Source organism: Rhodotorula paludigena (genome assembly GCF_050403205.1).
Source record: "Rhodotorula paludigena JCM10292 DNA, Rt_paludigena_JCM10292v1_ctg1, whole genome shotgun sequence".
Taxonomy (NCBI): domain Eukaryota; kingdom Fungi; phylum Basidiomycota; class Microbotryomycetes; order Sporidiobolales; family Sporidiobolaceae; genus Rhodotorula; species Rhodotorula paludigena.
The window spans coordinates 351,234-377,090 of record NW_027481457.1 but is presented as its reverse complement, the minus strand read 5'-3'; the positions used below and the strand labels follow the sequence as shown (position 1 = coordinate 377,090).

The window sequence follows — 25,857 nt, the reverse complement described above, 5'->3', positions numbered from 1 at the left end:
TTGTCGTACTCATCTCGTTGTCGTTTGCTGTCGTTCGTTTGCAAAGCTGTTGTATGACCGCCTCATTGTGGCATGGGAGCGAGAGCCCGACTTGCGACTTTGCGAAGGTCAACGCACGCCGCTGCTTCAGGCGCCTCACGCTGCTTCAAGGCGATGCGATAGCTAAGGGAAGTCATTCCAGAGAGACATGCGAAGGAAGGGAGCTACAAAAGCTGATACGAGGCCAGGAACGAGCGGTCTAGGAGAAGTGCTCGCAAGGAAGTGCACTGCGCGAGAGACGACACATGGGACAAGAGTAGAGACGAAGGACCGAAATGCTGCTTGATGAGACATCGATGTAACAAGTGGGATCCAGGACGAGAGGAGACAGACAGGCGCGTCTAGAGGCGGATGAAAGCCGGAGCATTAGTCGCTGCCGTCGGTGATGGTGAGACCGTTTGACGGCGAGGCCCTCTTGGAGGTGTCGGGCGAGTCGTTGCTGGCGCTGAATCGTCCCTGATCGCGCGAATGGGCCAGCCGGACGAGCTTTGCCTTGACCGTCTCGAACGAAGCGCCGCCGTTGAGCATCTTCGACGCCTGGTCGACGAGACCTTCGAGGGAGCTGTGAGCGACGTCCTGCAGAGTTGCGCGCCCGAGCTCTACCGCAGTAGCACCGCTCGGTCCCGCGGCGGCAAGACCCGATGAGAACGGCGAGGGAAGCGAATGCCTGGCGACGAGTTGGTAGGTCTTCTGCCCCATACCGGGCCCCTGGAAAGTCGTTGCAAGATACAGCGCCTTGCTGCCTGTCTCCTGGACGAGCGCGATGGTCGCGTTGCCCCTCGCCTGCGAGACGTTGCCGGCGTACTGGCGGAACCTGCTGTAGTACTTCTCGCGCATGTCGGCGAGTCCGTCGGCGACACCTCGTGCACCTGCACTGGGCGTCGGAGCCGACCTGGGCTTGGCGGTTGCGTGTGCCGCGGACTCCATCGCGCGAGCGGACTGAGCCAGGGCGGCGCTGATGCCGAAGCGGCTGAACGGAACGGGGAGCGGAAGAGCCGGCACGATGGGTGCGGCAGCTGTTGTACGGGCGGGTTGCGCGGTCCTCTTCTTGCGGTCGTGCTGCTCCTGAATCCTGGCGGGTTTGGTGGGCTCCGCCTCAGCGCGGTCGTCGACCGGCTCTGCCTGGTCGGCCGCGGCAAGAACATTCCTCGGTGCACTATAGAGCAATGCAACCTATTGTTAGTATCAGGAAATCGGTTCCCGCTTGAGCATAGAACGTACGCGACAGTCGTCACCTTCTTGCCCTTCTGCATTCCCACGACACACGAGGACCCCGAAGCAGAAGCTTCCGCGGTGACCAGCTGATTCGCCACGCCAGCCCTGTTGAAGCGAGCATTGAGTCAGATTGGCGCGTCAGGAAGCTGAAACGCGAAGAGCGGCCAAAAAGACGCACTCGCGCTTGCCACGGCGACGCTTGTGCGAGTAGGCGGGCGGAGCAAGCGGCAGTGTGGAGCGAATATCCTCTTGCTCGCGACTTAATGCAGTGCGCTTGCGTTGAGGAAGGGCGGGCGAAGGGACATCCGCTGAGCTGGTACTGACGGCCGACGGAGACTTGCGTGCACTCGGAGCCGAGTTGGAAGTCGCGGCGGGCGCTCTGCAAGGTCATGGAGCCAGTCAGCGCAAAGTCCACGCTCCAGACTTGAAGCAAGCCCAAGTCTGAAAGTACGCACATCTTGCTGCGCTTGAGAGGGCGACCGGCGTCAACCTCTTCGTCGTCGATCCGCCCGGTCGAGGCCGGAATGTCGTCGTCGAGGGAGCGCTTGCGAGACGAGCGAGCAGTCGGTGGTGCAGGAGAAGTCGCCGTCTTGTTCTCGACCTTCTTGGGCTTCTTGACGGGCTTGCGCTGCGGGCGGGGAGGCGCGGAAGGGGGATACGGGGACGAGGCGGCCGACGACAAGGCGCTGGAGCGGGCGCGAGTGACGACCGGCATGCTGCTTCGTCGAGTGCTTTGGATAGTGGATGCTGTAGAGGCGGAAGGGGTCGAAAGTGGGACAGATGAAGTCGAATACGAGGAGGGGAAGTGGTGGGAAGAAGGGAGAGCGGCAAAAAGCAGGCGAGCTGAGGGCCGTGCACTTTGCCAGCGGCTTGCCGTGCTGAACCAGCCATCTGCGTGCGATGAGACCATCGCGGGCACTAGCGAGCGCATCTAGGAGTCGTGTTTGCCTGCTGACGAGACTCGCCAAGGTGAGCTCAAGCACGCTTCAGTCACTCGGAAGGCCCGTTGCACTTTTGCAACTACTCTTGGAGTCTAGAGTCGCTCAGAGTGAACTGCGCATCGCGGCAGGTGCCGTCCAGTTGACGGTGCCCGTCTCGCGCGGAAGAAGCTGCGCACATCAAGCCCTCTGGCTCTTACTCGGGGGTGCAAGGAGGCGCTTCTTGCCATACGAGCTACCAATGTAGCACAATGAGCGCGTCGGGTACAGGCAAGCGAGCCCTGGCTCGCGGTCAGCGTGCGGATGTGGACCGCTTGTCGCGGTCTTACCTGCTCGACAAGCACGATCGAGTGTCTCGCTCTCATCGCGCAGCTCTATGAGAGCTCTCTGGGCTGTGCTCTCGAAGGTCTTAGACGGACTGCCGTCGAGACTGCCCACCGAGCCGCACGACGCTCCACAAGTTTGCTCTGAGCCATCCTTGCATCTCTCCCTTCTTCCCTACACCATCCGACCAGCTTCAGGTCTTCAACAATCCTCCACCGCCTCTCCATCAAACGGTGAGGACGCCACTCTTCCTGATTTGTGCCATGCTCGGATGGTCCGACCCTGCTTGCGCGTCGCCTCATCGCCGTTCTGTCCGAGGTAGATGCTGACCATTCCGTGCCCCCACTACCGCACCAGCTAGCCCGTCACCACGTTTACAACGATGGCTGCTCCTCCATACGACCGTGCAAACCCGCAGGCCGGCGCCGCCCCGGTCAATCGCTTTGCCGAGATGGTCCAGCACTATCAGGCTCTGCACCACGCGAGGCTGCAGCGCTACCGCGAGCAAGGAGCACACTTCGTCATCCACGAGAGCGAACAGCACCTCGACGGCCTTATTCAGGAGACGGGGCTCGTCTTCCGCCCGAACGGCGACCACACCATCACGACTGGGTTCCTCGACCTGAATGTCATGCGTGCCGGGTACGACCTCGACGCTCAGATGGCGGCAGCACAAGCTCAAGCGCAGGCAGGCGCGCCACAGAACCGCGCCGCCCAGCCGCACGCGCCGGCCCCGCCTCAACCCGCTGCTGAGCCGAAGAAGCCTGCGCCGCTCAAGCGCGCACGGCGGGCCGAAGCCGCCGAGCTCGACCTCGGCGAATCGGAAAAGCTCGAGGACTTCGGCCGCGGCAAGCGTCGCCGCGGCGTGGCGAACGACACTGAAGTGAAGGAGGAGAAGGGGGTCAAGGAGGAGTGAGATGAGCGCCGAGTAGAAGTCTGTGCCGTGTCTTCTGCCGAGTCGAGCTGCAAAGTGCATTGTACACCCATCGTCACCGCCGCGAGTAAGCATGGAAGAGGGTACGAGCGCGATCAGCAAGCGAGGAAGCGGAGGCCAGCGGATTCCGATGTGCAAGTGTTGCAGTGGGAGATCGTGATATGATGGGTATGCATGTACGACGAGACGAGGTAGGTGGCAGTCCGCTACAGACTGAGTCGAGATGGAATGGCGGACCGAGAGCACTGCGAACGACGATGAGGGACTGACGTGACGGCCACAAAGGAAGGGAAGACCAAGGACATGAGGATCGTGATGATGAGAGCCGAGAACGTGATGACGAGACTGATACCGACGATGATGGCGCAAGGAAGGAACGACGTGACGGAAGACAGGGAGGACTGCGACGAGGTAGGAGGAGATAATGGCCATATGTGCTCAGTAGTGCCTCGCCGCCTTGCGTCGCCGACTCTTAACGCCCGCAGCGATCCCTCCGACCTCGGGTTGCGGCCCCTCCTTTTTCCTCGTCGCCGCAGGGCTCGAGCTGCCCTCCGTCTCCTCCTCTTCGTCGTCGTCCTGCCTCGCCGCCGCCGCCGCCGTCGAAGCCCGCCCTCGCGCTCGCCCACTTCGTCCAGGCGTCGACGCGACCTTTTTGACGATCGAGCTGCGAGGCTGGCGGGTCGATCGTCGCGACGTCGCAGGTGGCGCCGTCGACTCCTCTGTCCTGCTGTCCGCCTGCTCCGCGACGACCTCGTCCTCCACGTCCTCGTTCATCCTCTCGTCCGTCTTCCCAGCAGTCGTGTCGGCCGCCACCTCTTCCGCCTCGGCGGGTGCCGCCGGCTCGAGCGGTTCCGGCTCGGGCCTAAGCGACGCAAAGTCCTGCTGCGCGACGACGGGCGCCGGTGCCGCCGGCCGGCTACCGAAGACGTCTTCGCTCTCCTCGGTCGTGCTCGGTTCGCGCTGATCCTCATCCGTCGTCTCTGCCTTGCGCGCGGGCGAGCGGTCGACGAGCATGGCCGATGCGGGGACGCTGCCGTGCCCGCTCAGGCTCGAGTCGCTGAAGGCTGACATGGGCTCTTTACGCTTCGTGCCCGAGTTGAACGGCGGAACGGGCGGGCGAGAGGGCGGTGCGCGAGAGGCGGGGAGAGGAGGGGAGAGGGTCGAGATGGCCGAGTTGCCATTGATGCGGAGTTTGCCTGCGCATTACGTCGTCGATGTGAGACTCTTCAGCACAAGAGTACCACAGTAAGAGTCGCGGCGAAAACTGCACGCACCGAAGCCCTGCGAGTCGATCCCGCTGTCCTCTTCTTCGACGCCTCCTGCAGCACTAGCTCCTCCGTCCGCATTCGCGCGACTCATTGCCGGACTCGTCGTCGTCATGTCGACGTCGCCGTCCGCTCGCAGCGGGTCGTTGTACGGAAGGGTAGAATCGGTGAAGGGATGTGCGAGAGTAGGCGAGGCGGAGTCGCCGTTGGCTGACGACTTGAGGCGCAGCCAGGGATGGTTGAGGGCTTGCTCTGTATGACGCCGGAGTCATTCAGTCAATACAAGCGCTGCAGGCGACAGGAGAAGACAGGCGAGCGCGGCGACTCACGGCAGCTCATCCGCCCCCTCGGGTCCGCCACGAGGAGCTTGCTCAAGAAGTCGCACGCGACCTCGGACACGCCCAAGCTGCGGGGCACGCTCAGGTCGATGCGGCGCTCGCGCATGCGCTGCGGGAGCGGCGTCGATTCCGACTCGTCGAAGGGCGTCTGATTCGTCAGGCACGAGTAGAGGACGACGCCGATAGACCAGGCGTCGACGAGCGAGCCGTAGCCTGCCGACGGACTCGGGTTGAGGATGACCTCTGTCGACCGCCGCCAAGCACAATCAGTCACTGCGGATGGATGGGCCAAAAGGAATCGGAAAGGCGCACCGGGCGCGAGGTAGGTCGGCGTGCCACACATGGTCTTGAGCATCGTCTGGTCGTCGACCATCTTTGCGAGGCCAAAGTCGGTCACCTTGCACACGGGCTTCTGCCCGCGCGTGAGGAGGAGGTTCTCCGGCTTGAGGTCGCGGTGCGTGATGCCCTTCGAGTGCAGGTAGGCGACCGCCTCGCATACCATGAGGGCGATCTCGCGCGTCTCCGACTCCTCTGCGGGACGAAGAAAGGACGGTCAGCAGGACTGCGGCGGCCTTGCGCAGCCGGCTGAGCGGGACGCACTAAGCCCTCGCCGCTTCATCACATAGTCGAGCAGGTCGCCGCCATCGACGTATTCGAGCACAAGCCTGCATGAGTGCGTTAGTCAGCGGCGTGGACGGGCCGGCGCAACGAGCTTGATCGCACCAGATCCGCTGGTCATCCTCAAAGTAGTCGATACACTTGACGCAGAATCGCTGTGATACCGACAAAGAATGGGATCAGCGCACCAAACGCAAAGAGGGCGGTGAGTCGAAAGCCTGTCGGCCAAACGCACATGTTCGAGCCCCTTCATGATCTCGACCTCGCGCTCGATCATCTCCATCGTCTTTGGGTTGCTCGCGAACCTCGCGCGCTGGATGATCTTGACGGCGACCATGCGGCCGTCGCTGCGGCGCACGCCCTTGCGCACGGTCGCGAACGACCCCTTGCCAATCTGCTCGCGCACCTCGTACGCCGTGTGGATCGAGCGGCCGTCGCCGTGCGTCGACTGCGACTGCGAGAGGTCGCCGAGGCCGTACGGGTCGATGCCGTGCGAGGACGAGGGCGCAGACGTGTCGAGCTGGAGGAGGTAGCTGAATTCGTCGTCGAGGTTCGAGGGCGGGCCAAAGACAATGTTGTCGCCCGACTCGACAATCGTCACGTTGCCCTTGCCGACCTGTGCGCGAGAGTTTGAGCACGGTCTCTCGTCCGACGCGGAGGAGTCGCTGCTAGTAGCGTGTTCAGGGCCAGTCGCAGCGAAATGACCATCTCCGACGAGACCCATCTCGCCCGTCCCGTCTCGCTCGAGCGGAGTCCCTCGACCGTCCGCCCGCCCAGATCCACAGCACGGTCCAAAAGATGCAAACCCGTTTGACGCACCTTGCGATTCCGGACAAACGTCCCGTTGGTGCTCGTGTCCTCGAGCCTGACGACGCCCGTCTCCGCGTCGAACCGGATCTTGGCATGGTAGCTGCTGATCTTGGGTCCCTGGAGGACAATGTCGCACTTGGGGTGCCGCCCGACCGTGTACTGCGCCTTGGACCGCGCGAGTTCGAGCCGGTCCGGGCGGGGCTGCCCTCGCGCGGGTGGTTCGGCAGCGGCGGCGGCGAGGGTGTGCTCGGAGCCGCGCGCGACCGAGACGAGGACGCCCCAGAGGTGCGCGGGGAAGCGCGACGCCGAGGTCGAAGCGTCGCCAAACGGCTGCGACGGCTGCTGCGTCTGCGGCTGCGTTTGCGTGAACTGCTGGCTCTGCTGGCTCAGCTCGAGCGCGCCGAGCGCGGCTTGCTCCATCCTGGGCAAGGCGCGGGAAGCGGGCGAAGGGAGGGAAGCTTCTCGAGTCGGGCGACGGGGAGAAGCCGATACGGCGGAGGAGAATCTGGCCGCTTTCGAGACTGTGCCGGACTAGAAGCAACCACAGTAGAGTACTAGACAGCGCAGACTGCGTGTCCCCGCTGTCCGCTTGGCCCGGCTCGCCCGACTCTCGCTTTCTCATCATCGCCCTCCCGCGAGAAACGCGTCGCCACGCCAAAAATCGCGTCGACCAGGAAACCGCGCAGAAAGGGGTGCGGCGACAGCGCTAGGGTTACAAGGGGAGAGGGAGAGGATGCGATACTCGTACAGCCCTGCAGAGAGGGAGAGCGGGAGAGCGGTGCTACGACAGACTGGACGTGCGGTCATGCGTCCTGTGTGTGTACGAGGTCGAGTCAGCACCAGCTCGGCTCCCAGTCGGACTTAGACAAGAGCGCCTGCCACAGCGGCGCAATAGCAGAGGCAAGCGCTCCCGCAGCACGGCCGCGGAGCAAGAGCGAGACGACGCACCGGGTCCTCGTCCCTGCTCTTTTTCGCGCACTCGCGCCGGACGCGCTCGAGGAAGTACCTCGCGTCCTCGGGGTCCACCCCGGGCGTGATCCCATGCCCGAGGTTGACGATCCACCCGCCGGGCACGCCCTCGGCCGCGCACGTGAGGAACCCGTCCGGGCCCCACGCGAGGTTGCGCACCTCGCGCTTGATGGCGTCGCGCGACCCGAGGAGGACGCTCGGGTCGAGGTTGCCCTGGAGCGCGACGCCCGTTGCGCGCGTGTGCTCGCGCGCGTACCGCGCCGTGACGGTCCAGTCGAGCCCGACCGTCTGGTACCCGAGCGACGCGAGCGCCGACAGCTGCGCCGGGAGCGTCGCGCCCTTGGCAAAGACGGTCATGGGCGGGCACGGGACGTCGAGCTCGGCGAGGCGCGCGCGCACGAGCTTGGGGAGGAGGGCGAGGTAGGGGAGGATGAACGTGTCGAAGCCGTGCGGCGTCAGGCAATCGGCGTTGGTGTCGAACACTTGCAGCAGCTGCGTGCGCGGTCTTGTCAGTCTTCGCTCGATTTTGGCAACTTGCATGACTGCGTGGTCGCACGCACCTGGGCTCCGGCCTGCACCTGGTGCGCGAGGTACTCTGCGCTGACCTCTGCGATGCGGTGGAGGAGGGCCTTTGCGCTGTCGGGGTGCTTGTAGGTCCAGCTCTTTGCCTTTTCCCACGTCTTGGACCCGCCGCCCTCGACCATGTAGCCAAAGAGGGTCCAGGGCCCGGCGCAGAAGCCGATCAGGGGCACCTTGCCCTCGAGGCCGTGGCGCGTCTTGGTGATGGCGGCGTAGACGTACTTGAGCTCGGCAAAGACGTCGGTCTTGCGGTCGAGGATGCGCTTCTGGGCGTCGGCGGGGTCTGTGAGGGGCTGGGGGAAGTGCGGGCCGACGCCGCCGAGCATCTGGACCTCGAGACCCATGGCCTGGGGGACGACGAGGATGTCGGAGAAGATGATGCTGGCGTCGAGGAGCCCCTCGAAGCGGCGGATGGGCTGGAGGGTGACCTCGCAGGCGAGTTCCGGGGTGCGGCAGACGGTGAAGAACGAGTGGTCCCTGCGGACCTGCTGGAACTCGGGGAGGTAGCGGCCGGCCTGGCGCATGATCCAGATGGGCGGGGGCACCCCCAGAGCGGTGGGCGGGGTGCCATTGGCCGAGTCGAGGAGGGCGGTGTTGCGAAGCGGAGGGAACGAGTCGAGGGCGGGGAAGGCGTAGTCGGTGACGGTGGTCGGGTGGTCGACCTGCTCTGTGCGTGCAGTCATCGTGGGCCCTCGCAGCACTGCGCTCGCTCGACTGCGACTCGAGCCACAAGAGGCGGACCAAGCGAGAGAGCGGCGAGGCCAAGGTCGCACCACCCCGACCCGTGCCGTCCCCCGTGTCCCTGCCAGGAGTGAGTCCGAGCCACAGCTAAGCACTCTGCAGCACCCTCCCGCCCTTCCCAGCTCTCCCGCACATCGCCGCGAGCTGCTGCCGCCCCGCTCACCCTCCCCCGGCCCCGTCCTCATCGCTCGCCCGCCCTCACACCGCACCGGCGAGGCGAGGCACCCGTCCAGGCACTGTTGCACAGCCCGACAGGACCGCAAGTGCGCGAGTCTGGTCGCACGAGCTCGAGACGACGCGCTGGCAGAGATGACGACGCTCGCTCGAGATGGCACCGCCAGCGCACCACCAGCAGCTTGGTCGGGTCCTTACGATGCTGGCGAGGCTTCAGGAGAGGGCTGCAGACCGACGGGCGCCAACCAGCAGCTCGACCGGCCTGGTTCTCGTTCCTCCGCCTCGTCGACCAGCAGCTGTCTCCCTCCCGACCCTCGTGCACAGCGCTGACCCAATCCGTCCCACGCAGTGTCGCGGTCTTCGTACGACCGTACCCTCACCGTCTTCAGGTGCGCCGCTCTCCTCACGTCGTGACCCGCTCAAACCGCTCACACTTCCACTCGTGTTCTCGCAGTCCCGAAGGGCGACTCTACCAAGTCGGTGCGTCGCATCCGCTCACGTTTCTCCAGCCACTCCATTGCGAACGATGCTGACGCTGCAGCGCGCCTCCGCAGAGTATGCCTTCAAAGCCATCACGACCTCGGGCCACACGACTCTGGCAGTGCGCGGCGCAGGCGTCTCGGTCTGCATCACGCAGAAGAAGGTCCCCGTGAGTCCGCCTGGCCTCGAATCTGCTTGAGTGCGCCTGCTACTGCGTGGCCAAAGTGATCATGCGATAGTTTTGGCCGTGCACTCGACTGACGAACGCCTGACCCTGCGCAGGACAAGCTCCTCGACCCGGACTCGATCACCCACATCTTCCCCATCACCTCGTCCATCGGCTGCGTCATGACGGGTCGGACAGGTACGCCGCGCCCCTCCGCTCGCTTCCCGTCTCAACCGTCGACTGACCGTGCACCCGCTCGTCGCCCCGCACCGCAGCCGACGCGCGCTCGCAGGTGCAGCGCGCGCAGAGCGAGGCGACCCAGTTCCGCTACAAGTACGGGTACGAGATCACGCCCGACTTGCTCGCCAAGCGCATTGCCAACATCAACCAGGTGCGGGCGCTACCTTTGCTCGCTTCGGCATTCGCCCTCTCTCTCTCGCAGAGAGCAGCGTGCTGATCGGAGACAAGGCACTGCTTGCAGGTCTACACGCAGCGGGCAGCGATGCGGCCACTCGGCATCTGTGCGTCCCGCTCATCGCCTCGGCCGCGTACTCTCCCTCGCTGACCTGCTGCTCCCTGTCCGCCCCAGCCATGATCATCGTCGGCATCGACCCCGAGCTCGGCCCGCAAGTGTTCAAGCTCGACCCGGCGGGCTACTACGTCGGCTTCCACGCGACGGCCGCGGGGCAGAAGCAGCAAGAGGCGACCAACGTGCTCGAAAAGGCGTACAAAAAGGGCTTCCAGTTTGCCACCCGCGACGACGTCGTCGAGTATGCGCTCAAGACCCTCGGGCAGGTCCTCGCGACCGACTTGAAGGCGGGGGAGGTCGAGGTCGGGGTCGCCGAGCCGCATGCAAAGATCGCCGGCAAGAACGTCTTCCGCAAGGTGCGTCTCGTGTCGCGTTCGCGCTCGCGGCTTTGCAGTCGGTCCGACCGACTTGAATGCGCTGCTGATTGTTACGTTTGAGTTGCACAGCTGTCGACGGACGAGATTGACGCGGCGCTGCAGCGCCTGGGCGAGCGCGACGACTAGTCCGTCCCTCTCTCACCCGCTCCGCACTGTACCTCTCTCTCTCTCGCGCGCCTGCCTTCGCTGCCCGCTGCAACATCTACTCGCTGTACACATCTCTCGTCGGGTTGGGGCCGGGCAAGAGTGCAGAGAGTTCAACAAGCGATCGATACAAGGTAGGGATGGACGAGAACGCGCCAGACCGGCGAGTCGGGGCGTCGTCGGAGGGTATACAGCGTGCGCGGACGCGCGGAAGGGGGTATGCGAGGGGAGGAAGGGACCGAGTACGAGAGGAACGACCTAGAGTGAGCTCGAATGGTGCAACGGGGCTGGTGAGGGTGAGGCCCGAGACCAGGGAGCAGATATCGCAACGACAGGGCGGGAGGTGGGATGCGAGAGGCGGGGAACAGACGCTCGACCAGACTGGGAGTGGGGAGACGAAAGGCGTGTCTATGGATGGGGAGTCGTCTATTGCTGCTGGAGCGGGAGAGCCTCGATGCCCTCGGCGGCGAGGAGCTTTTGCAAGCGGCCGATGACTGCGCGGGTGCGAGCGCGTCCATGTCAGTACAGCTCGACGAGGAGAGAGGGAGTGAGTGAGAAAGGCAAGAGCGCACCTGCAGGAGGGAATGCCCGCGCCTCGGCCATGCGGAGCACTTCTGCCGCGCGCACGCCCTCGCCCGCCGCGAGCTCGCAGCGGATCATGGCCTCGTACGTCGACGGCTCGCGGAACGTCGGCTCGTCGCTCGACGCGGGCTGCTGCGCGCCCTGGTGGTGGTGCTTCGGGTGCCGGTCGATCGGGTGGTTGCCGAGCGACGCGACGCCCGAAGCCGGGTCGGCAAGCGAGAAGAAGACGGCGCGCGCACGGTCGTACAGGCCCTGCGAGGCGTAGCCCTGTGACGCGAAGAAAGGGTCAGCAGAGTGTAGAGAGGGAGGAGACGAGAGAGAGCGTCGCACCTTGATGAGCGAGTTGGCGACGTAGGCCGTCATGCGCACCGACCTCGCGCGCATCTGCTCGAGGTACTTGTCGCAGAGCTCGGCGCGCTGGTTGGCGACGAGCGCGTTGATGAGCGCCTCGTACACGACGGCGTCGGGCTGCGGGCCGTTCGGGTTGTGCTTGCTCGTCGGGTGCGTCGCGATCGAGTCAAAGATGGCGAGCGCGCGGTCGAGCTGCTTGGCGTGGATCCCGTACGCCGTGATGAGCGACGCCCAGTGCGCGCCCGAAACCGACACGCCGCGCGTGCGCACGAGCTGCGCAAACACCTGCTGCATGCGGTCGAGGTCGGGCTCGCCGATCGTGCCGTACGCGTCGAGGAGGAGCTTGAACGTGTGACCCGTCGGTGCAACGCGCGCGCGCACGAGCTCGTTGTAGTAGTGCAGCGCGCGCTCGCGGTCCGGCTTGGTCGACGTGTAGAACTGGATCATCGTATTGTATGGCGGGACGCGCGGCTTGAATTCGGGGTCCGACACCATCTCGGTGAACAGGTACGCCGCCGAGACGTCGTCGCCCGTCTTGCAGCACGCGTTGATGATGGCGCCGTATGTGATGGACGAGGGGCGAAGACCGTACTGCTTCATCAGCTCGAAGTACTCGAGCGCCTCCTTGGCGCGGCGCGCACGCGAGAGCTTCGAGATGAGCGTGTTGAAGAGGTAGACGTTCGGGCGGACGTTGAGGCGCTGCGACTCCTCGAAGAGCGTGAGCGCGACAGCGGCGTCGTCGGTCGTGTCGCGCATGTTGAGGATCATGGCCGCGTAGGCGTCGGCGGACGGCGCGCAGCCGGCTTGGAGGAGCCGGTCGCGGTGGTGGCCGACGTCGGCGAGCTCGCCTGCCTGCGCGAGCGCAACCATCATGCGGTCCTCGAGCATGGTCCAGGCGACCGACTGCGCTTCGGGCTGGCCCTCCATGGCGCCCAGGGCCTGGTACGCGAGAAGGTAGACCTGGCGGGTCTCCGCGATGCGGTGGTTGCGACCGAGCTGCTCGATAAGACGACCGTATGCCTCGGAGTGGGCGAGGCGGCCCTCCTGCGCCGCATGAAGCGCAGTCTGGAGCGCCTCGTTCGTCTTGCCGGCGAAGACGAGCGCGTCGAGCTTGTCAGAAAGGGCGCGGCTGAGCTTGTCGAACTCGGCGGTGGGAGGTGCAGGTGCAGCCTCGGCCGGCAGCTCGGCGAGGTAAGCGGGCGGAGTCGAAGGCGGCGTCGGGTACTGAGCAGGCTCTGAGGCGGATTCTTCGGCGACGGACGGGGCGGTGGCAGACGTGGCGGGCCCAAGTGAGTCGGACGTGAGCGAAGCAGCGTCCTCCTCGACGGCGACAGGGGCGGGTTCGGGCTCGGGCTCGACGGGGGCAACCGCCTGGCGAGCGAGGATCTCGACAACGCCGCGGATCTGCTCCGGGTTGAAGCCGGCCGTCTTGAGCGCCGCAGCGAGCGCGTCATAGTTGTACGCACCGCCGATGGGGATCTCGGCACCGCTCGCCGCAAAGTCGCTGAAGGCGACTTCGAAGCCGGGGAAGGCAAAGTCGGGCTTCATGCCGCGGTTGATGAGCGCAGCCGAGTGCGCAAACGCCTCGACAACGGTGAACCACTCGTCGCCGGAGAGCTCGAGTGCTGTGGCGTCGGCGTTGACGCCCTCGCGCGCGGTGAGGTACGCCTCGGCGACTGCGAGCTCGAGGCGCGGGATCGGCGCCCATCCGACGACGTTGCGGAGCTTGTTGTTCCACCCGACGACCTTGACCGCGTCCTTAAGGGACGGGCGGGCGACGCCAGCCGAGACCTCGATCTGTCCGGGGATGGTCTTTGAGGGCCGGAAGCCGAGCGCACCGGAGGCGGCGTCGACAGCGCGGAGGACCCAGTCGGTGCGCGAGCGGATGCCCTGCTGCTTCGCAACGGCAGAGTCCTCCGGCAGACGGCGCATGTGCGCGCGGACGATGTTGGCAAACTCGACAAAGGTGGCGGCAGCGTCTGCAGTACGGCCGGAGCAGCCGAGTGCCTGAGTGATGCGGGAAAGAAGACCGGTCGAGAGGGCAAAGTCTGCGCCGAGGTCGCCGACGACGTGACCACTGCGAGCAGCGCGCTCGAATGCAGCGCGGAACTCGGCGACAGCGTCCAGAGCGAGCGTGCGCTCATCCTGAGTCTGTGCCGACCAGGCGCGTGCGAGGTTGAGGTCCACGACGGCGACAAACTCCGAGATGGCGAGGCGGAAGTCGGCGTTGACGCGTGCGAGGTACGTGCGGAAGATGTGGTTCGCGAGGTCGCCGAGGTTCTTCTGAATCGCAACGTAGAGCGGGAGGATGTACGATCCGTGCGGCGGCACGTCGGACGTGCTCGGCTCCTGCGGGTTGGCGTAGCGGTCGAACCACTTCTTGGCCGAAACCTCGTCGGCTGCGTCGATGAAGCCGATGACGATGCGCGCGAGGGTCGGGGACGTGAGCGTGGCCGGGTAGCCGAGCGGGAGAGGGTCGGGCGAGTTCTGCGCGACGAGCAGGCGCTCGAGCAGAGCGACGGCGCCGGCGGCATCGCCAGCGTCGAAGAGGCTCTTCATCGCGTAGCCCCACACCCACTCGTCGCGGCCGGCAAAGCCGTTGAAGCCCTCGGCGGCCTCCTCGTACCGCGGCTCGGTGTCATACTTCTGCTTGACCGGGATCTGGCGGTACGAAGGGCGGCCCGAAGAGAGCCTACGCGCCGCGACATCCTTGTTGGCCGAGTCCTTGGCATACACAAGCTCGCCGCTCTGACGCGCAGCAAGGTACGCCTCGAGGACCTCGAGGATCGCAGCTGAGTCCTTCTCGTGCTGGCCGTAGACCGTGATGAGCGCCTGGTACGCGAGCTGCCCAGGCTTTTGGTGCCGGCTGCGCTCCATGCGCTCAAAGAGCGAAAGCGCCGTGTCGACCTGGCCGCGCGCCGCCGCGGCTTGGATGAGCATCGTCGGGATCTGCGAGTGCAGCTTGTCGGCGAGCGAGCCGAGCGCCTCGTAGATCTGGAGCGCGGGCTGGAAGTAGTCGTAGTCGGCGCCCTGGAGGGCCTCGAGGCGCTGGCGCTCGCGCTCGAGCGTAGCGTTGTTCTCAAGCCCCTCGATGCTCAGGACTGCCGACGTCGAGTCGGCCTCGGTCGCCGGGGCGATGCGCACATCCCACGGACCGCGAGCGGCGTTGGCGAGCAGCTTCTTCCGCTGGCGCTTCTCGATGAAGCGGACCAGCTCGCGAACCTCGCCGTCGCGCACGAGGAACGCCTTGAGGACGAGCTCGTACGAAGTGCGGTTCGGCTTGAGGCGGTCCGACTCGAAGAGCTGGTTGTACAGCTGCACGATGCGGTCGAGCGGTTCGTTCGGGCGCCGCGTGCGGTGCAGGGCCGAGATGGCAGTGTTGTGCACGAGGGTGGACCACTTGGTCGGATCCGCAAGGTACTGCTGCACGGCACGCTCGACCAGTGCCGGCTTGCCCGTCTTCTCGGCTGCGAGGATGGCGTTGCGGCGTTCCTACCGTCCACACATCTTTGGTCAGCGCTGAATGGATCCGAGTAGAGTAGGAATATCAGACGCACCTCCATCTCGGGCGTCAATGTGTCTTCGAGGAAAGGCCGCCGCCGCCCGTGCGGCGGCGGCGAGCCCGGCCACCGTGGTTGGCGACTCGCATCGTTGGCATCGAGAGGCGAGCCGGATGGTGGCCGCAATTCACGGGTGTAGCGGCGGGGCGACGCGGAGCGCGCAGGGGGGAGGTCGACCAGCGGTTCTGAAGAGGAAGGGAGGGCGGAGGTCGAGTTGCGGCGGACGCGCGAAACGGTCGCGGCTGGTGGTGCAGCGGCGAAAGAGGGGTCGGAGGGGTTGGAGGAGGGAGGGAGCGGCCGAGCGGAAGACGAGGCGAGTGCGGAAGTCGAGGTGTGCATTCCGCGCTGCGCAGCGGCGGGAACCGATGGCCGGCGCTTGTGCGCAACCAGCGGCGTCGTCGTGATTACGAACGGCGACGCAAGCGTCATCGTCGGGCGGTTCGAGATGCTCGCTCGTCGTCCAGAGCGAAGCACATCGGTCCCGACCTCGACGTCAATCTCGTCCGCCTCGCGCTCGAGCTCGGCGGCCTCCTCCGCACTCGGCGCACCGCGCGCAAAGGCCGAATGATACCGCTTCTGCAGCTCGGCGCCGCTGAGGCGGATGCCAGACAGGCCGGCTTCATCCGCCCGGAGCAGGTCTGCCGGCGCGCGCTGCGAGAGCGAGTTCTGGCGGGCACGCGCGGCGAGGGGCGCAGCGCGTGCAGGAAGCTGCGACGAGGTCGAGCGGAGGAAGGTGCGGCGGCGAGCATGCGCGATCGAGCGCAGGTCGTCGGCGTCGTCGAGCTGCGAGTCGGCCTGTGCAGCCTGGCCCTGCGAAAGCGACTTGCCCTGTGGGTATGACCTGTGTCAGCGCCGTCGTAGCCTGACAATGGAGGAGACAACGCACCTGGAAACCCCAGTGAGACGCCCAGCTGCCTGCCTTTGACGAAGCACCGCCTGCACCGCCCGCTGCGCCGCCCGACCCGGCTCCTGCAGCAGCTCCCGCGCCCGCACCGAGCGCTCCAGCTGCGACGCCAAGCGTCGTGGTGGTTGCGCCACTGCCGGCGTTGCTGGCGGCGTTGCTCACCGAGCCGAAGACATTGCTCGTAAAGTCGAATCCGGCCGGGTGAGTCGAGGGAAAGGCGTTGCGGAGGGTATTGAAGTGGTGGTGCGGGCGGAAGGACTGGGCGAGGTGCGTGAATTTGTACGAGAGGTTCACGACCATCTTGGCGTGCGTGCCAGCGCCGCGATCAGGCGGTCGCGAGCGGCGAGGAGGAAGAGGGCCTGGTCAGACGACTCGCGGGCGTCGAGCGAGGCTGCGCGGGTCGCTGCTGCCGTGCTGTAGGCTTTTGTGGAGGCCTGGTGCCTTGAGACGGGCACCGGAAGGGCGAGATGGGAGAGGGACTCTTCCTAGAGAATCTTCGGTCCGAGGACGAGGTGGGCGAGGGCGGAAGGTCGAGGAAAGGCGAGGGAGTCAGGCGGGCGTGTGCCTCTGCACTGTCTTCGCCAGCTCTTCGCTCGTGCGGTCTGCGATGTTGCGCGGTGGCGAGAGCGAGCAGAAGTGCGGCGGAAAGGGACGCGTTCGCCCCTCGGCACAGCCACGCTCTTCCGGAAAGCCACAGTTGAGTGTGCGGTGCTCTGGAAACACTGTCACGGTGCCTGTTCGCCAGTCTGCACTTGTCCAGGACGACGAGGCGAGACTTGTTTCCGGCTGGTTCTCCCCCTCTCGTTCCTCCGCTTCTCCTCGTCTCGTCGTCCCCTTTACTGCGCGAGAATGTCGTTCCGCCAGACCCTCGTCCGCCTCGCCGAGCACGCCCGCACCCCGCTCATCCGCTTCCCCGACCGCAAGGCGCCGCGTGAGCTCTGCCTTCCACTCCGTCTCTCCCGACTCGGCCGCGGTTTAGGCCGTCCTGCAACAGCCGGCTGCTCCTGCCGCCGTACTGCACGGGCTGTAGACTCGTGACGGTGGTCCTCGGCAGCTCACAGACGCAGCGGAAGGAGTGCACGAGCCGGCCGACCGATGACCTCGGAGACGACCGGTTGCGACGTCAAGCCCTCTCGTTGCGCTGCGGCCGACTGGACGACCGGTACAGAGGGTGTGCAGATACTGCGCAGCATGTCAGCCGCACGAGAGGCGGCTCTGTCGTTCGCTGCGTGTCCGGCATTCGCGGCGCTGGACGACCGACCGGGCTTGTTCCTCTGAAGCAGCCCGGGGAGCGTCACCAGATGCACGAGGAACTTGACAGCACGTTACAGGATCGACCCGCGCCCGAGGCGTCCAGCCTCACCTCGCCTAGCTCGCACATCCACTACCGTTCCCAGTTCAGTCCGCTAATCCTCCTTGCATCCTGCCCCGTCCCTCTCCGTCCCTATCCTCCGACCCACAGACAAGGCCCACGAAGCGACCGCGCACCCGTGCGCGCCGCAATCCGTGATCGACAACTTTGCGCGCTTCCAGGGGCAGCAGGCCAACCCTGCCGCGAGTGCCGCGCAGGCCTCGTCGTCGTACGGCGGGCCCGCCGCGCACTCGCAGGGCGGCGCGGGTGCGGGCGCGGGGGGCAAGGCGGTCGGCGCGGAGAGCGAGCTGCCCGAACGGCTGCGGAGGAGCTACTGGAGCGCGCTGAGCGAGGAGGAGCTCGACGCCGTCATGGTGCGTCCTTCTTGCCCCTGGGCAGCTTCGCCTCGAATTGCAGCGCAGCAGCAGCTCGGCGTCGTTCTGCTGTGTGCCAGCAGCACCGCGTCGTGCTGCCGCTAGTGGGCAGCTCGAGGCTCGCTGCCGGTTACAGCAGAAAATAAGACGCTGATGAACGGTTCGCCCGTGCACACAGTCCGGAGGCGCATCGGCAACAGCGCCCGTCACGCGGGAGTACAAGCTCAAGTGGTACACGCCGCAGATCTGAGCAGAGCCGACGCGGACCGGAGCATGTAGACTTTGGCGGGAGTGGGCGATAGGAGAGCTCGTTGTTATACCAATCTTTCCGAACGAATCGCACAGCTCGCGGCCTGAGCTGCAGTTCTCGATTCAACCTCGTTGTGCGCGAGCGATGGAAGTGAGTGCTGTTGTACATGGCACGAGGCGAAAGAGTCCTCCCCCTCGCCAATGTGCCCTCCTCCACCCCTGGCCTCTCCCGCTTCCTATGTCCAGTCTTTCCACCTTCACTCGAGCCCTGCGACCGGCTGTGACAGGTCGAGTCCAGCAAGGTCGAGCACGGCGCCGTCTTCGCGCGTGATCTTCCATCGCAAGACCTCGAACCGCCCCTCCTTGCCTCGTCGGATCGAGGTGAACGACGCAGTCCCTCGTGCTGTGTAGGGCGGGGAATGTCAGTCTTGGTAATGTTGAACGAGTGCACGGCGAGCCACGGTCGAGCAGCGGTCGCCCAGGTGGGGGATAGCTTGACGGTGAGGAAGCGGCTGCAACGTACCCTTGGAACCTCGAACCGGGAACTGCACGTCGATCCTGCCTGCAAGCATGTTGATCTGTGAACAAATCAGCCTGTAAGTCACTGCACTTCATGAGAGCGCACCGCAAGTCCGCACAATGCAGACTCGCAGAACGGCAGAGACAAGCGCCCGAGACGCACCGAGCCCTTGATCCTAACGAAATCCGCCACCAGCGGCTCGATCTTGACGCCGTCACCCAAGAAGTCCTTGACCGCGGGCCAGCTGCGGAGCTGGAACGCGAGCGAGCGCACGACGGACGAGTTGGCGCGCTCGTTGTTGGTCGCGTACGCGAGGAAGAGACCCCACGCGCCGGCCGAGATGAGCGCGAGCGAGAGGTAGAGCGGTGCGCGGGACTGCGGGGGTTACTGGCGCGGTTCAGCACGCGCGAGAGTGGGTGTAGAGGGAGGGAGAGGGGAGGTACCTTGAGCTCGGGAAGGTCGCGCTCGCCCTGCTGCTGGTAGTGCGCTCGTCGCCTGCCAGTCGCTGGCCGTGCGAGGGGCTCTCGTGCCGCAGCGTGTGCGGCAGAGGAGGTGGAGAGGGAGTGCCGAGGGGTCGAGAAGGCGGGAGCAGCGAGAGGAGCGACCAAGCGGGGGAGAGCCAGCGGGTGCGCTGCGGCGCGCAGTGGTCGTGCTAGTGCCGGTCCGAGCATCTCTGCAGCGATCGGAGCTGGTTGAGTGCACGTGAGGAGACGAAGCGAGGACGCCATGAATCTTCGCCTCGAAGTGTCCTCTCACTCGGCGCTTGAAGAGCCGTGCTGGTGTTCACCTGTGTCTTGCTACGCCATTGCTGCCTTTCGACTGCTTCAGACGCGCTCCCACCGTCGTGTTCTCTTTCTCCAGTCTTCATCAGTTTCGACGCTTCGCTCGAGTTTCTCCGCCCCGCGCTGCTCAGAATGGCGACCGACTACCGCCAGTCGTGCCTCGTATGTGGTCTGCACGCGACGCTGCGCTGCTCGGGCTGCGCCAAGGCCGGCATCGACCTCTTCTTCTGCTCGAAGGAGCACCAGTCTCTTGTGAGCGCCTGCTGTGCCTGATCAGTCCTCGTGTCCACTGCACTGACATGCGACCATCTCACGCAGGTCTGGCCCACTCACCGCCAGGTCTGCGGACCGGGTAAAGCGAACCCTTTCCTGTTCCCCTTTCTCTCGAGCGACGAGCTTGCCGACATGATGGCGCACCTCAACTGGAAGAACCCGGACCCCGTTGACGAGTACCTGCGCTTCACGCTTTCGGAGATGTACCAAGTCAAGCTCGGCGAGCCTCCCGAAACGCTTCCCGTGAGTCGCTCGTTGAACCGATAGACGCGCATTTAGCTCACCGGTACCCCGTCAAAGTTCGCGTTGCCCCTCTTCTTCACGAAGAAGACCGAATTGCCGACCGAAGGCACGCAGAAGGCTCTGGTCAATTTCCGCAATCTCAACCATTCCCGTCACCAGTCTCAGAACAAGGGCGACCCGACGGGCTTCTGGGCCGTCACGAACGCGTACGAGATGATTGGCTATGTTCACAAGATTTGCTGGCAAGGCGGCCCCTTCCCGAGCTGGTACAGTGAGCTGCACCACCGACTCGCCATTCACGCCGCCATCGTCATCCTCTCCAAGCAGGCCGCCGACTCGACGATCTACAACCGCTACGTCGACGAGGCCTGGACGCGCATCACTGAACTGATCTCGCAGCGTGTCGCGGCCGAGTCGCCCACCATGGCGGCCATGCTCTTCCACCAGATCAGGATGTGCGACCCGTACTCGGCGGTGTCGAAGCCTCCTCCGTAACCTCGCTTGCGCTCTTCTCTCCGCGTCCCTCACGCTGTGTTGCAAAAGCTTTGTGAAATGTGCAAGATGCCTTGCCCATCCAATTCAGAGAGCGACAGGCGTTTCATCGTTCGTCGCCTTCAGAGGTCAAAACAGTCTGTCTCAGTCAATTTCGCCTTGCCGTGCGGCGTCTAGCTTTGAGTCTGTAAGATCCACGTAGCCAGCTGCACAGGCTGAGAAGGTGTCGTGTGTCGCCGCTTTGGTCGTCGACACGACGGGTCGCGCTCGTCGCTTTCCGCTCGCACGACCTCTCGCTGCTCAGATCCGCCGTCTGGTTGCTCGACAGGCTTTCTAGAGCTATTCTGCACGTCTGAAGAGCGCGACCCGCCTCCCACGCTCGGTTTCCACCTCCCAGTCTCCCCGCGCCTCCACCATGCCTTCGCTCGATAAGCGCTCAAAGAAGAAGCAGCGCGTCGACGACAGCTCGGGCGACGACGAGCCGGGCACGCAGGGCGCGCGCAACGACGCCCTCCTCGCCAAAGTCGACCCCGAGTACCTCAACAAGCCGATCGACATCAAGCAGGGCGAGGCAAAGACGCGCGCACTCGTCGCCAGCCTCGGGACCGTCAAGAAGAAGCTCGGCGAGTCGATCAAGACGCTCATCGACATCGCCGGCGAGATGGCAGAGACGCTTTCCGAGGAGCACCGCGACGAGGACTACCACGAGGATGCGAAACTCGCGGCGCTCAAGAATGACGTGCGTGGCAGGGCTGCTCCTTCACCTTCTCTGACCTGCCGAAACGCTATGCTGATTCGTGGAGCCTCGTGCGATCACAGAAGATCATGTCACAACTGGATCGCGACTTCCGCGCCGCTCTCGACCGCGAAGCAGAGCTCGAGATCCGCATGACGACCGCCAGCGACCTGCGCATGCGCATTGCGCAGGGTCATCAGATGGTGCGTCTGCTGAATGCTCGACTGCTCGTCACGCCGTTAACGCAGCGAGTCGATGGCTTGCCCGCGTTCCTTCGTCGCACGCGCAGACCAACGTCCACAGGTGGTACGAGGACAAGGCGAAAGACAAGCTCGAGGAGTACACGAGCAAGACGCCGCGACAGCGGTATGAGAACAATGTGCTGTTTGAGCGCTACCGCACGCTCGTCTGGGTGCGGCCAGCCCTTCCTTCGCATTCACTCTTCCCCTCGCTGATTATTCGGGTCTGTCATCTTCAGGAGAGCTACACGGACGGGCGTGGCGTGCCGAACATAAAGAAGTTCCTGCCGCGAGGTACGCTCCGCTCGACCCCTCTGCTTCCGCGGCTGTGCGCAGGCGTGCCCTGACACCCGTGATCTCTCTGCAGAGGAGGGCGATGACGAGTCGGACGACGAGGACTTCGAGTTTGGCGCGCAGACGCACAACTTCCAGTGCCCCATCACGCTCAGCACGCTCGAGGACCCGTACTCCTCGTACGTCTCACGGCTCTCCAGCTCCCACAAACGGCCTGTGACCCTGACTCTTGCGCGCGCAGGTCTCTCTGTCCGCACTCGTTCTCGGGCGACGCGATCAAGGAGCTAATCAAGAGCAGCGGCGGGCGGAGCCCGTGTCCCGTCTCGGGGTGCGACAAGTCGCTCACGCTCGGGACGGTGCACGCCGACGAGGGCCTGCGCCGGCGTGTCGCGGCGCACGTGCGGCGCGTCAAGGAGGGGAGGGCGCCGGGCGCGACGCAGGGGAGAACGTTTGAGCAGATGGACCTCGACTCGGAGGACGAGGACGAGGACGACGATGGGGAAGAGGCGCACAGGGTCAAGAAGGAGATGATCAAGGCGGCGCGTGCTTGAGGGTGGGGAGTGTCGCTGTACTGCTCGCGTCGCTCTGTTGTGCTATACGTCTCTCTCTTCGACTCGCGGTGCACTTTCTGACCATCTCTCCTGCGAACTCCGAGCGATTGTAGAGAGAGATTCGCGAATCGGAACGTGATTGGGCGGAGCAAGACAGATCGTCAAGTTCTCGAGATCGATGTTTTGGCGGAATGAGCGCAGAACAGGCAGCACATGCCGAGAACTCGTGCAGAAGATGTACAGCTTGAGGTGACAAACAGTCGGTAGCGCCGCGCACATGTCGCTAGGTGCGTAGAGTTCGAAAGCATCCCCGTGCATGACGGCGAGATGCGAAACGGCACTGCACGCTTGCAGCAGACGGTGGAAGCTTGTCGTCACGGAGTGCTGCTGCTCATTGGGGACCTGGCAGTCGACACAAGTGATGGTGAGGGCTTTGACGAGTGCCAGGAGGTGCGGCAACTTGGTGAGGGCGAGGTGCTGGTTGAAGTCCTCGGCGAAGTCGATGGTGAGCTGGCGCATAGCGAGCTTGCGCGCCTCGTTGAGCCACTCGCGACAGACCAGACAAAGTCTCGTGCCTTCGGCGCGGCATTCGGCTTCGCTCAGCTCGTCGCCGAGGCGCTCAAAGACGAGCGAGACGACGTCGAGCGGGAGACGAGGCGGCGGCATTACGGCAGTGGGGCTGCTGGGGACAAGCGCTACGATCAGGACAAGCCCGCAAGGAGCCTGTGCACGTCGGCCTCTGCGACGCACCAGCTCAGCCTGACCTGATGAGCGGAAGAAGTCTCGGGCGAGCAGGAGGAGAAGCGGTCTCGTGGGCGGAAGCGAAGAGCGGCTAGGCAGAATGACCAGGCCTTGCGCTATCTAGCAGAGCACAGCACACGTTCTCTTGCGGGCTCGAGCGAGTCGACGGAGACAGACCTCGTCCTCTCGCCGGTCATACCAAGACCACATCCGCGCCCTTCCGCTCGGAGCTCTCGAAGGCACGAACAACACGCAGGTGGACACCTCGCTAGGCCTCGACCCACCCACGCGATGTCGTCCGGTCCCGCGTTGTCCTCCCCACTTGGCTCGAGCCGGCCCGCATCCTACGACGATGCAGCAGCGTAAGTGCGGCTGGCCAACCTCTACGGGAATCTTACGAGCTGACACGACTGCACTGCACACCAGGCCACACTTCATGACGCGGACAGAGGCCATCCGAGGTGCCGCCAACCGCGTCCTCTTCTCGCAATTCTACATCCTGCTCTACCTGAGCATGGCCATCCTCTCGTGCGTTCTGTTGCACATGCGCTGCACCGTGGCCCGACCGGTCGAGCTGACGGCACACTGCCCGCAGTCTCGTGACCGTGTTCCTCTCGGCAACATCCGACTGTCCAACCCTCACCTTCTACGTCCTCGAAATCATCGTCAACACGACAATGATTGCCGAGGTCGTCATCCGGCTCGTCGCGTTCGGAAAGGTGAGCGGAGCTTGCTGTCTCGCACATCCTCCTCGTCGCTGATATTCGCCTCTTTGCCGTGTGCAGCAATTCTGGCAGTCGTGCGTCCTCCTCCTTGGCGCACATCAGCTAGGAAGTGCTCTGCCTGGCCTTGATTGGGTCGCTGACGCATCGAGACTCCGCAGGTACTGGAACGCCCTCGACCTCGCCATCACCGTCTTCTGCGCCATCACGCTCGTCGTCATCTTCTTCTCGGGCTGCTCCGCAAAGGGAGAAGAGGTCTTCGACACGTTCCTCCTCGTCGTGCGCAACCTGTTTCAGTTTGGCCGCTTGGCGATCGTCTTGCGAAAGTGAGTGCACGGAGACTAGCTTTTCCAGGTCTTGTCTCGAGACAAGCTGGCGGGCTGCCGTCGTCCGACCAACGCTCACGAATTCACCACGCGCAGATCTGGCAAGTCCGTCTTTGCACGCCCAGCCCCCATCGACCTCTCTGCCGCGCGCGCCTACTCACTCGACCTCGACCTCGACGACGAAGAAGCGCTTGCGACCGAGCGACGCGCGATGGGCGGCGACGTCGAGGCGCAGCGCAAGCAGGCGCGGAGAACGGGCGAGGACGGGAGGCCATTCTTGCTCGACTCGGACGAGGAGGATTAGCGTAGAGGGCGGGCCGCAAGGGAGGTGTATTGCTACGTCGTGCGCAGCGTGTGATGCCTCGTGATTCGACTCGCTGGTGCAAGGCTCACTTCGTCACTGCTTGCTCAGGGCGTTGCGCTCGCAGACAGGGGCTTCTGTGCCGGCGTACTGTCTGCCTCACTTCAGCTCTCACCTCTTGTCCACGACCGCGGAACGACACTGATGATCAAATTTTCGAGGCGTTTCTCCGCGCAGCTCAGAATGCAAAGTCCCTCAGATGACACCGAATACGTTGAGCAACATGACGAGGAGGACGCAGCGGAACCCGCAGAACCCGCCCACGCTCCATGCGCACCTCTTTGCCCACAGCCGCTCCTCCGCGCGCCACACTGCCTGTGCCTCTCTCCTCGCGCTGCGCAGGACCGCCTCTTCGAGCGAAGGGTGCGCGCTCCACCGGTTCCACGCCCGATCGAGTCGCGCCGGGTCGTCCTCCTTGGCGACTCCCGCGCCCGTCGCAGCCTCCTCGACGTCTTGCTGGCTGCGCCAGAGGAACGAGAGGCCCCAGAGCCAGAGCGGCGGGCAGAGGAAGCCGAACCAGAAGCAGCGTTCGGCGCGCGTCTGCGGCGTAGCGGCATAGGCTGGCGGCGCTGCTGGCGGCGCGTCGGGGATGTTGGGAGCCGCAAAGAGGTCGGTCGGGCTGAGATGGGGGAGAGTTGGGACGATAGGGACCGCCGGAAAGGAATAGAACGAGAGTGGGTCGACGGAGGGGCCAAAAGACGACGGGACATGCGACGCCTGGTCGTACGCCGGTGGTGGTGGGAAGGTGTAGGAGATGCCGACGAAGTCTTCACGTGGCCGCACTGCTGATCTCGCTGACACTTGTGCTGGGTCGCGGCGAGACGGGCACGGGTAGATGGTGGTCGAGGTTGTCGAGTCCAGCGGGGCAGCCGCGAGTGTCGCCAGCGAAAGGGTCGTTGTCGTCTCGATAGTGACTGAGACGGACGAGGCAGCAGAGCCACGGCGCTGGGAGACAATGTCGGACATGGCCAGGAAGGGGAGGCGAGACTTGACGGGAAAAGACGACGGAGAGAGCAGAAGGAAGCTAGAAGCATCGTGAACAGCTTGCAGCTTCGCAGAACAAGCACTTCGATGAGACGAGCGAGCGAAGCGGAAGCGTCGAGACGACGACGCGGCGAAGGCGAAGGTCCGCCCGTCGACCGTTGCAATCGCGAGGGGCGCGTGCGCCCCGGATACCACCTTCCCGAGCCTTGCAGAGGCTTACACTCGTCTCACAGGACTCACAGGATACAGACTTTCGCCAGACAGGGCTGTGTGTGCAGTGTGCACCGAGACGTGTATCCCCGTCGGCCTTCTCAATCCCCCCTCGTGCGCTGCGTTCGCCCCATTCAGCCTCGCGTTCATCGCGCCCCACCTCGTGACTGGTGCGCCTGCTGTTGGCAGATGTGAACTCGCCACGATCGCCCTACAAGAAGGCCCACAGAGAGGCGCTGTCGCGCCAGCTGCTTTCGCTTCGTTTGCTCCTCGCCTTTTCCATCGTTGCGGCGCTGACCGCGCGGCTGGTGCTCCAGCGTGGCTCCACCGTGTTCGTACAGTGCCCCTCTCGCAAGAAAAGCTTGCGTGTAT

At 64.8% G+C, this 25,857-nt stretch overlaps 12 protein-coding genes across 12 annotated transcripts; 6 read left to right on the top strand and 6 right to left on the bottom strand.

The window, feature by feature from the left end:
- Nucleotides 1-405: 405 nt before the first annotated feature.
- On the bottom strand, nt 406-1,969 carry JCM10292_002015 (uncharacterized protein; the record flags this gene model as incomplete). Its single annotated transcript, XM_076645436.1, has 4 exons — nt 406-1,195; nt 1,261-1,359; nt 1,433-1,633; nt 1,710-1,969. The coding sequence occupies 4 exons, from the start codon at nt 1,967-1,969 to the stop codon at nt 406-408; spliced, it is 1,350 nt and encodes a 449-aa protein (XP_076508963.1).
- A 929-nt stretch (nt 1,970-2,898) lies between these two features.
- Nucleotides 2,899-3,432, top strand: JCM10292_002014 (uncharacterized protein; the record flags this gene model as incomplete). The annotated part of the gene is made up of 1 exon (XM_076645435.1): nt 2,899-3,432. One exon carries the CDS (start codon nt 2,899-2,901, stop codon nt 3,430-3,432), a length of 534 nt encoding a protein of 177 aa, XP_076508962.1.
- A 456-nt stretch (nt 3,433-3,888) lies between these two features.
- Nucleotides 3,889-6,901, bottom strand: JCM10292_002013 (serine/threonine-protein kinase; the record flags this gene model as incomplete). Its single annotated transcript, XM_076645434.1, has 8 exons — nt 3,889-4,646; nt 4,725-4,967; nt 5,045-5,296; nt 5,366-5,584; nt 5,654-5,718; nt 5,777-5,826; nt 5,907-6,287; nt 6,491-6,901. 8 exons carry the CDS (start codon nt 6,899-6,901, stop codon nt 3,889-3,891), a joined length of 2,379 nt encoding a protein of 792 aa, XP_076508961.1.
- Nucleotides 6,902-7,284: 383 nt separating this feature from the next.
- On the bottom strand, nt 7,285-8,712 carry HEM12 (uroporphyrinogen decarboxylase HEM12; the record flags this gene model as incomplete). The annotated part of the gene is made up of 3 exons (XM_076645433.1): nt 7,285-7,293; nt 7,430-7,942; nt 8,011-8,712. 3 exons carry the CDS (start codon nt 8,710-8,712, stop codon nt 7,285-7,287), a joined length of 1,224 nt encoding a protein of 407 aa, XP_076508960.1.
- A 386-nt stretch (nt 8,713-9,098) lies between these two features.
- Nucleotides 9,099-10,622, top strand: SCL1 (proteasome core particle subunit alpha 1; the record flags this gene model as incomplete). Its single annotated transcript, XM_076645432.1, has 9 exons — nt 9,099-9,129; nt 9,294-9,333; nt 9,399-9,424; nt 9,499-9,593; nt 9,707-9,788; nt 9,866-9,981; nt 10,072-10,111; nt 10,180-10,475; nt 10,566-10,622. 9 exons carry the CDS (start codon nt 9,099-9,101, stop codon nt 10,620-10,622), a joined length of 783 nt encoding a protein of 260 aa, XP_076508959.1.
- A 444-nt stretch (nt 10,623-11,066) lies between these two features.
- PET309 (Pet309p) lies at nt 11,067-16,337 on the bottom strand (the record flags this gene model as incomplete). The annotated part of the gene is made up of 5 exons (XM_076645431.1): nt 11,067-11,134; nt 11,213-11,489; nt 11,553-15,065; nt 15,131-15,961; nt 16,020-16,337. 5 exons carry the CDS (start codon nt 16,335-16,337, stop codon nt 11,067-11,069), a joined length of 5,007 nt encoding a protein of 1,668 aa, XP_076508958.1.
- Nucleotides 16,338-16,886: 549 nt separating this feature from the next.
- On the top strand, nt 16,887-18,012 carry KGD4 (alpha-ketoglutarate dehydrogenase subunit KGD4; the record flags this gene model as incomplete). Its single annotated transcript, XM_076645430.1, has 3 exons — nt 16,887-16,968; nt 17,500-17,762; nt 17,941-18,012. The coding sequence occupies 3 exons, from the start codon at nt 16,887-16,889 to the stop codon at nt 18,010-18,012; spliced, it is 417 nt and encodes a 138-aa protein (XP_076508957.1).
- Nucleotides 18,013-18,268: 256 nt separating this feature from the next.
- COA1 (Coa1p) lies at nt 18,269-19,202 on the bottom strand (the record flags this gene model as incomplete). The annotated part of the gene is made up of 4 exons (XM_076645429.1): nt 18,269-18,414; nt 18,535-18,589; nt 18,694-18,906; nt 18,975-19,202. 4 exons carry the CDS (start codon nt 19,200-19,202, stop codon nt 18,269-18,271), a joined length of 642 nt encoding a protein of 213 aa, XP_076508956.1.
- Nucleotides 19,203-19,445: 243 nt separating this feature from the next.
- Nucleotides 19,446-20,324, top strand: JCM10292_002007 (zinc finger MYND domain-containing protein; the record flags this gene model as incomplete). Its single annotated transcript, XM_076645428.1, has 3 exons — nt 19,446-19,565; nt 19,632-19,829; nt 19,887-20,324. 3 exons carry the CDS (start codon nt 19,446-19,448, stop codon nt 20,322-20,324), a joined length of 756 nt encoding a protein of 251 aa, XP_076508955.1.
- A 412-nt stretch (nt 20,325-20,736) lies between these two features.
- On the top strand, nt 20,737-22,141 carry JCM10292_002006 (NSE2 family E3 SUMO-protein ligase; the record flags this gene model as incomplete). The annotated part of the gene is made up of 6 exons (XM_076645427.1): nt 20,737-21,060; nt 21,141-21,260; nt 21,347-21,469; nt 21,536-21,590; nt 21,664-21,769; nt 21,832-22,141. The coding sequence occupies 6 exons, from the start codon at nt 20,737-20,739 to the stop codon at nt 22,139-22,141; spliced, it is 1,038 nt and encodes a 345-aa protein (XP_076508954.1).
- A 1,032-nt stretch (nt 22,142-23,173) lies between these two features.
- Nucleotides 23,174-24,234, top strand: JCM10292_002005 (uncharacterized protein; the record flags this gene model as incomplete). The annotated part of the gene is made up of 6 exons (XM_076645426.1): nt 23,174-23,244; nt 23,309-23,410; nt 23,478-23,601; nt 23,668-23,681; nt 23,766-23,930; nt 24,027-24,234. The coding sequence occupies 6 exons, from the start codon at nt 23,174-23,176 to the stop codon at nt 24,232-24,234; spliced, it is 684 nt and encodes a 227-aa protein (XP_076508953.1).
- Nucleotides 24,235-24,486: 252 nt separating this feature from the next.
- Nucleotides 24,487-25,257, bottom strand: JCM10292_002004 (uncharacterized protein; the record flags this gene model as incomplete). Its single annotated transcript, XM_076645425.1, has 1 exon — nt 24,487-25,257. The coding sequence occupies one exon, from the start codon at nt 25,255-25,257 to the stop codon at nt 24,487-24,489; it is 771 nt and encodes a 256-aa protein (XP_076508952.1).
- Between the last annotated feature and the right edge of the window lie 600 nt (nt 25,258-25,857).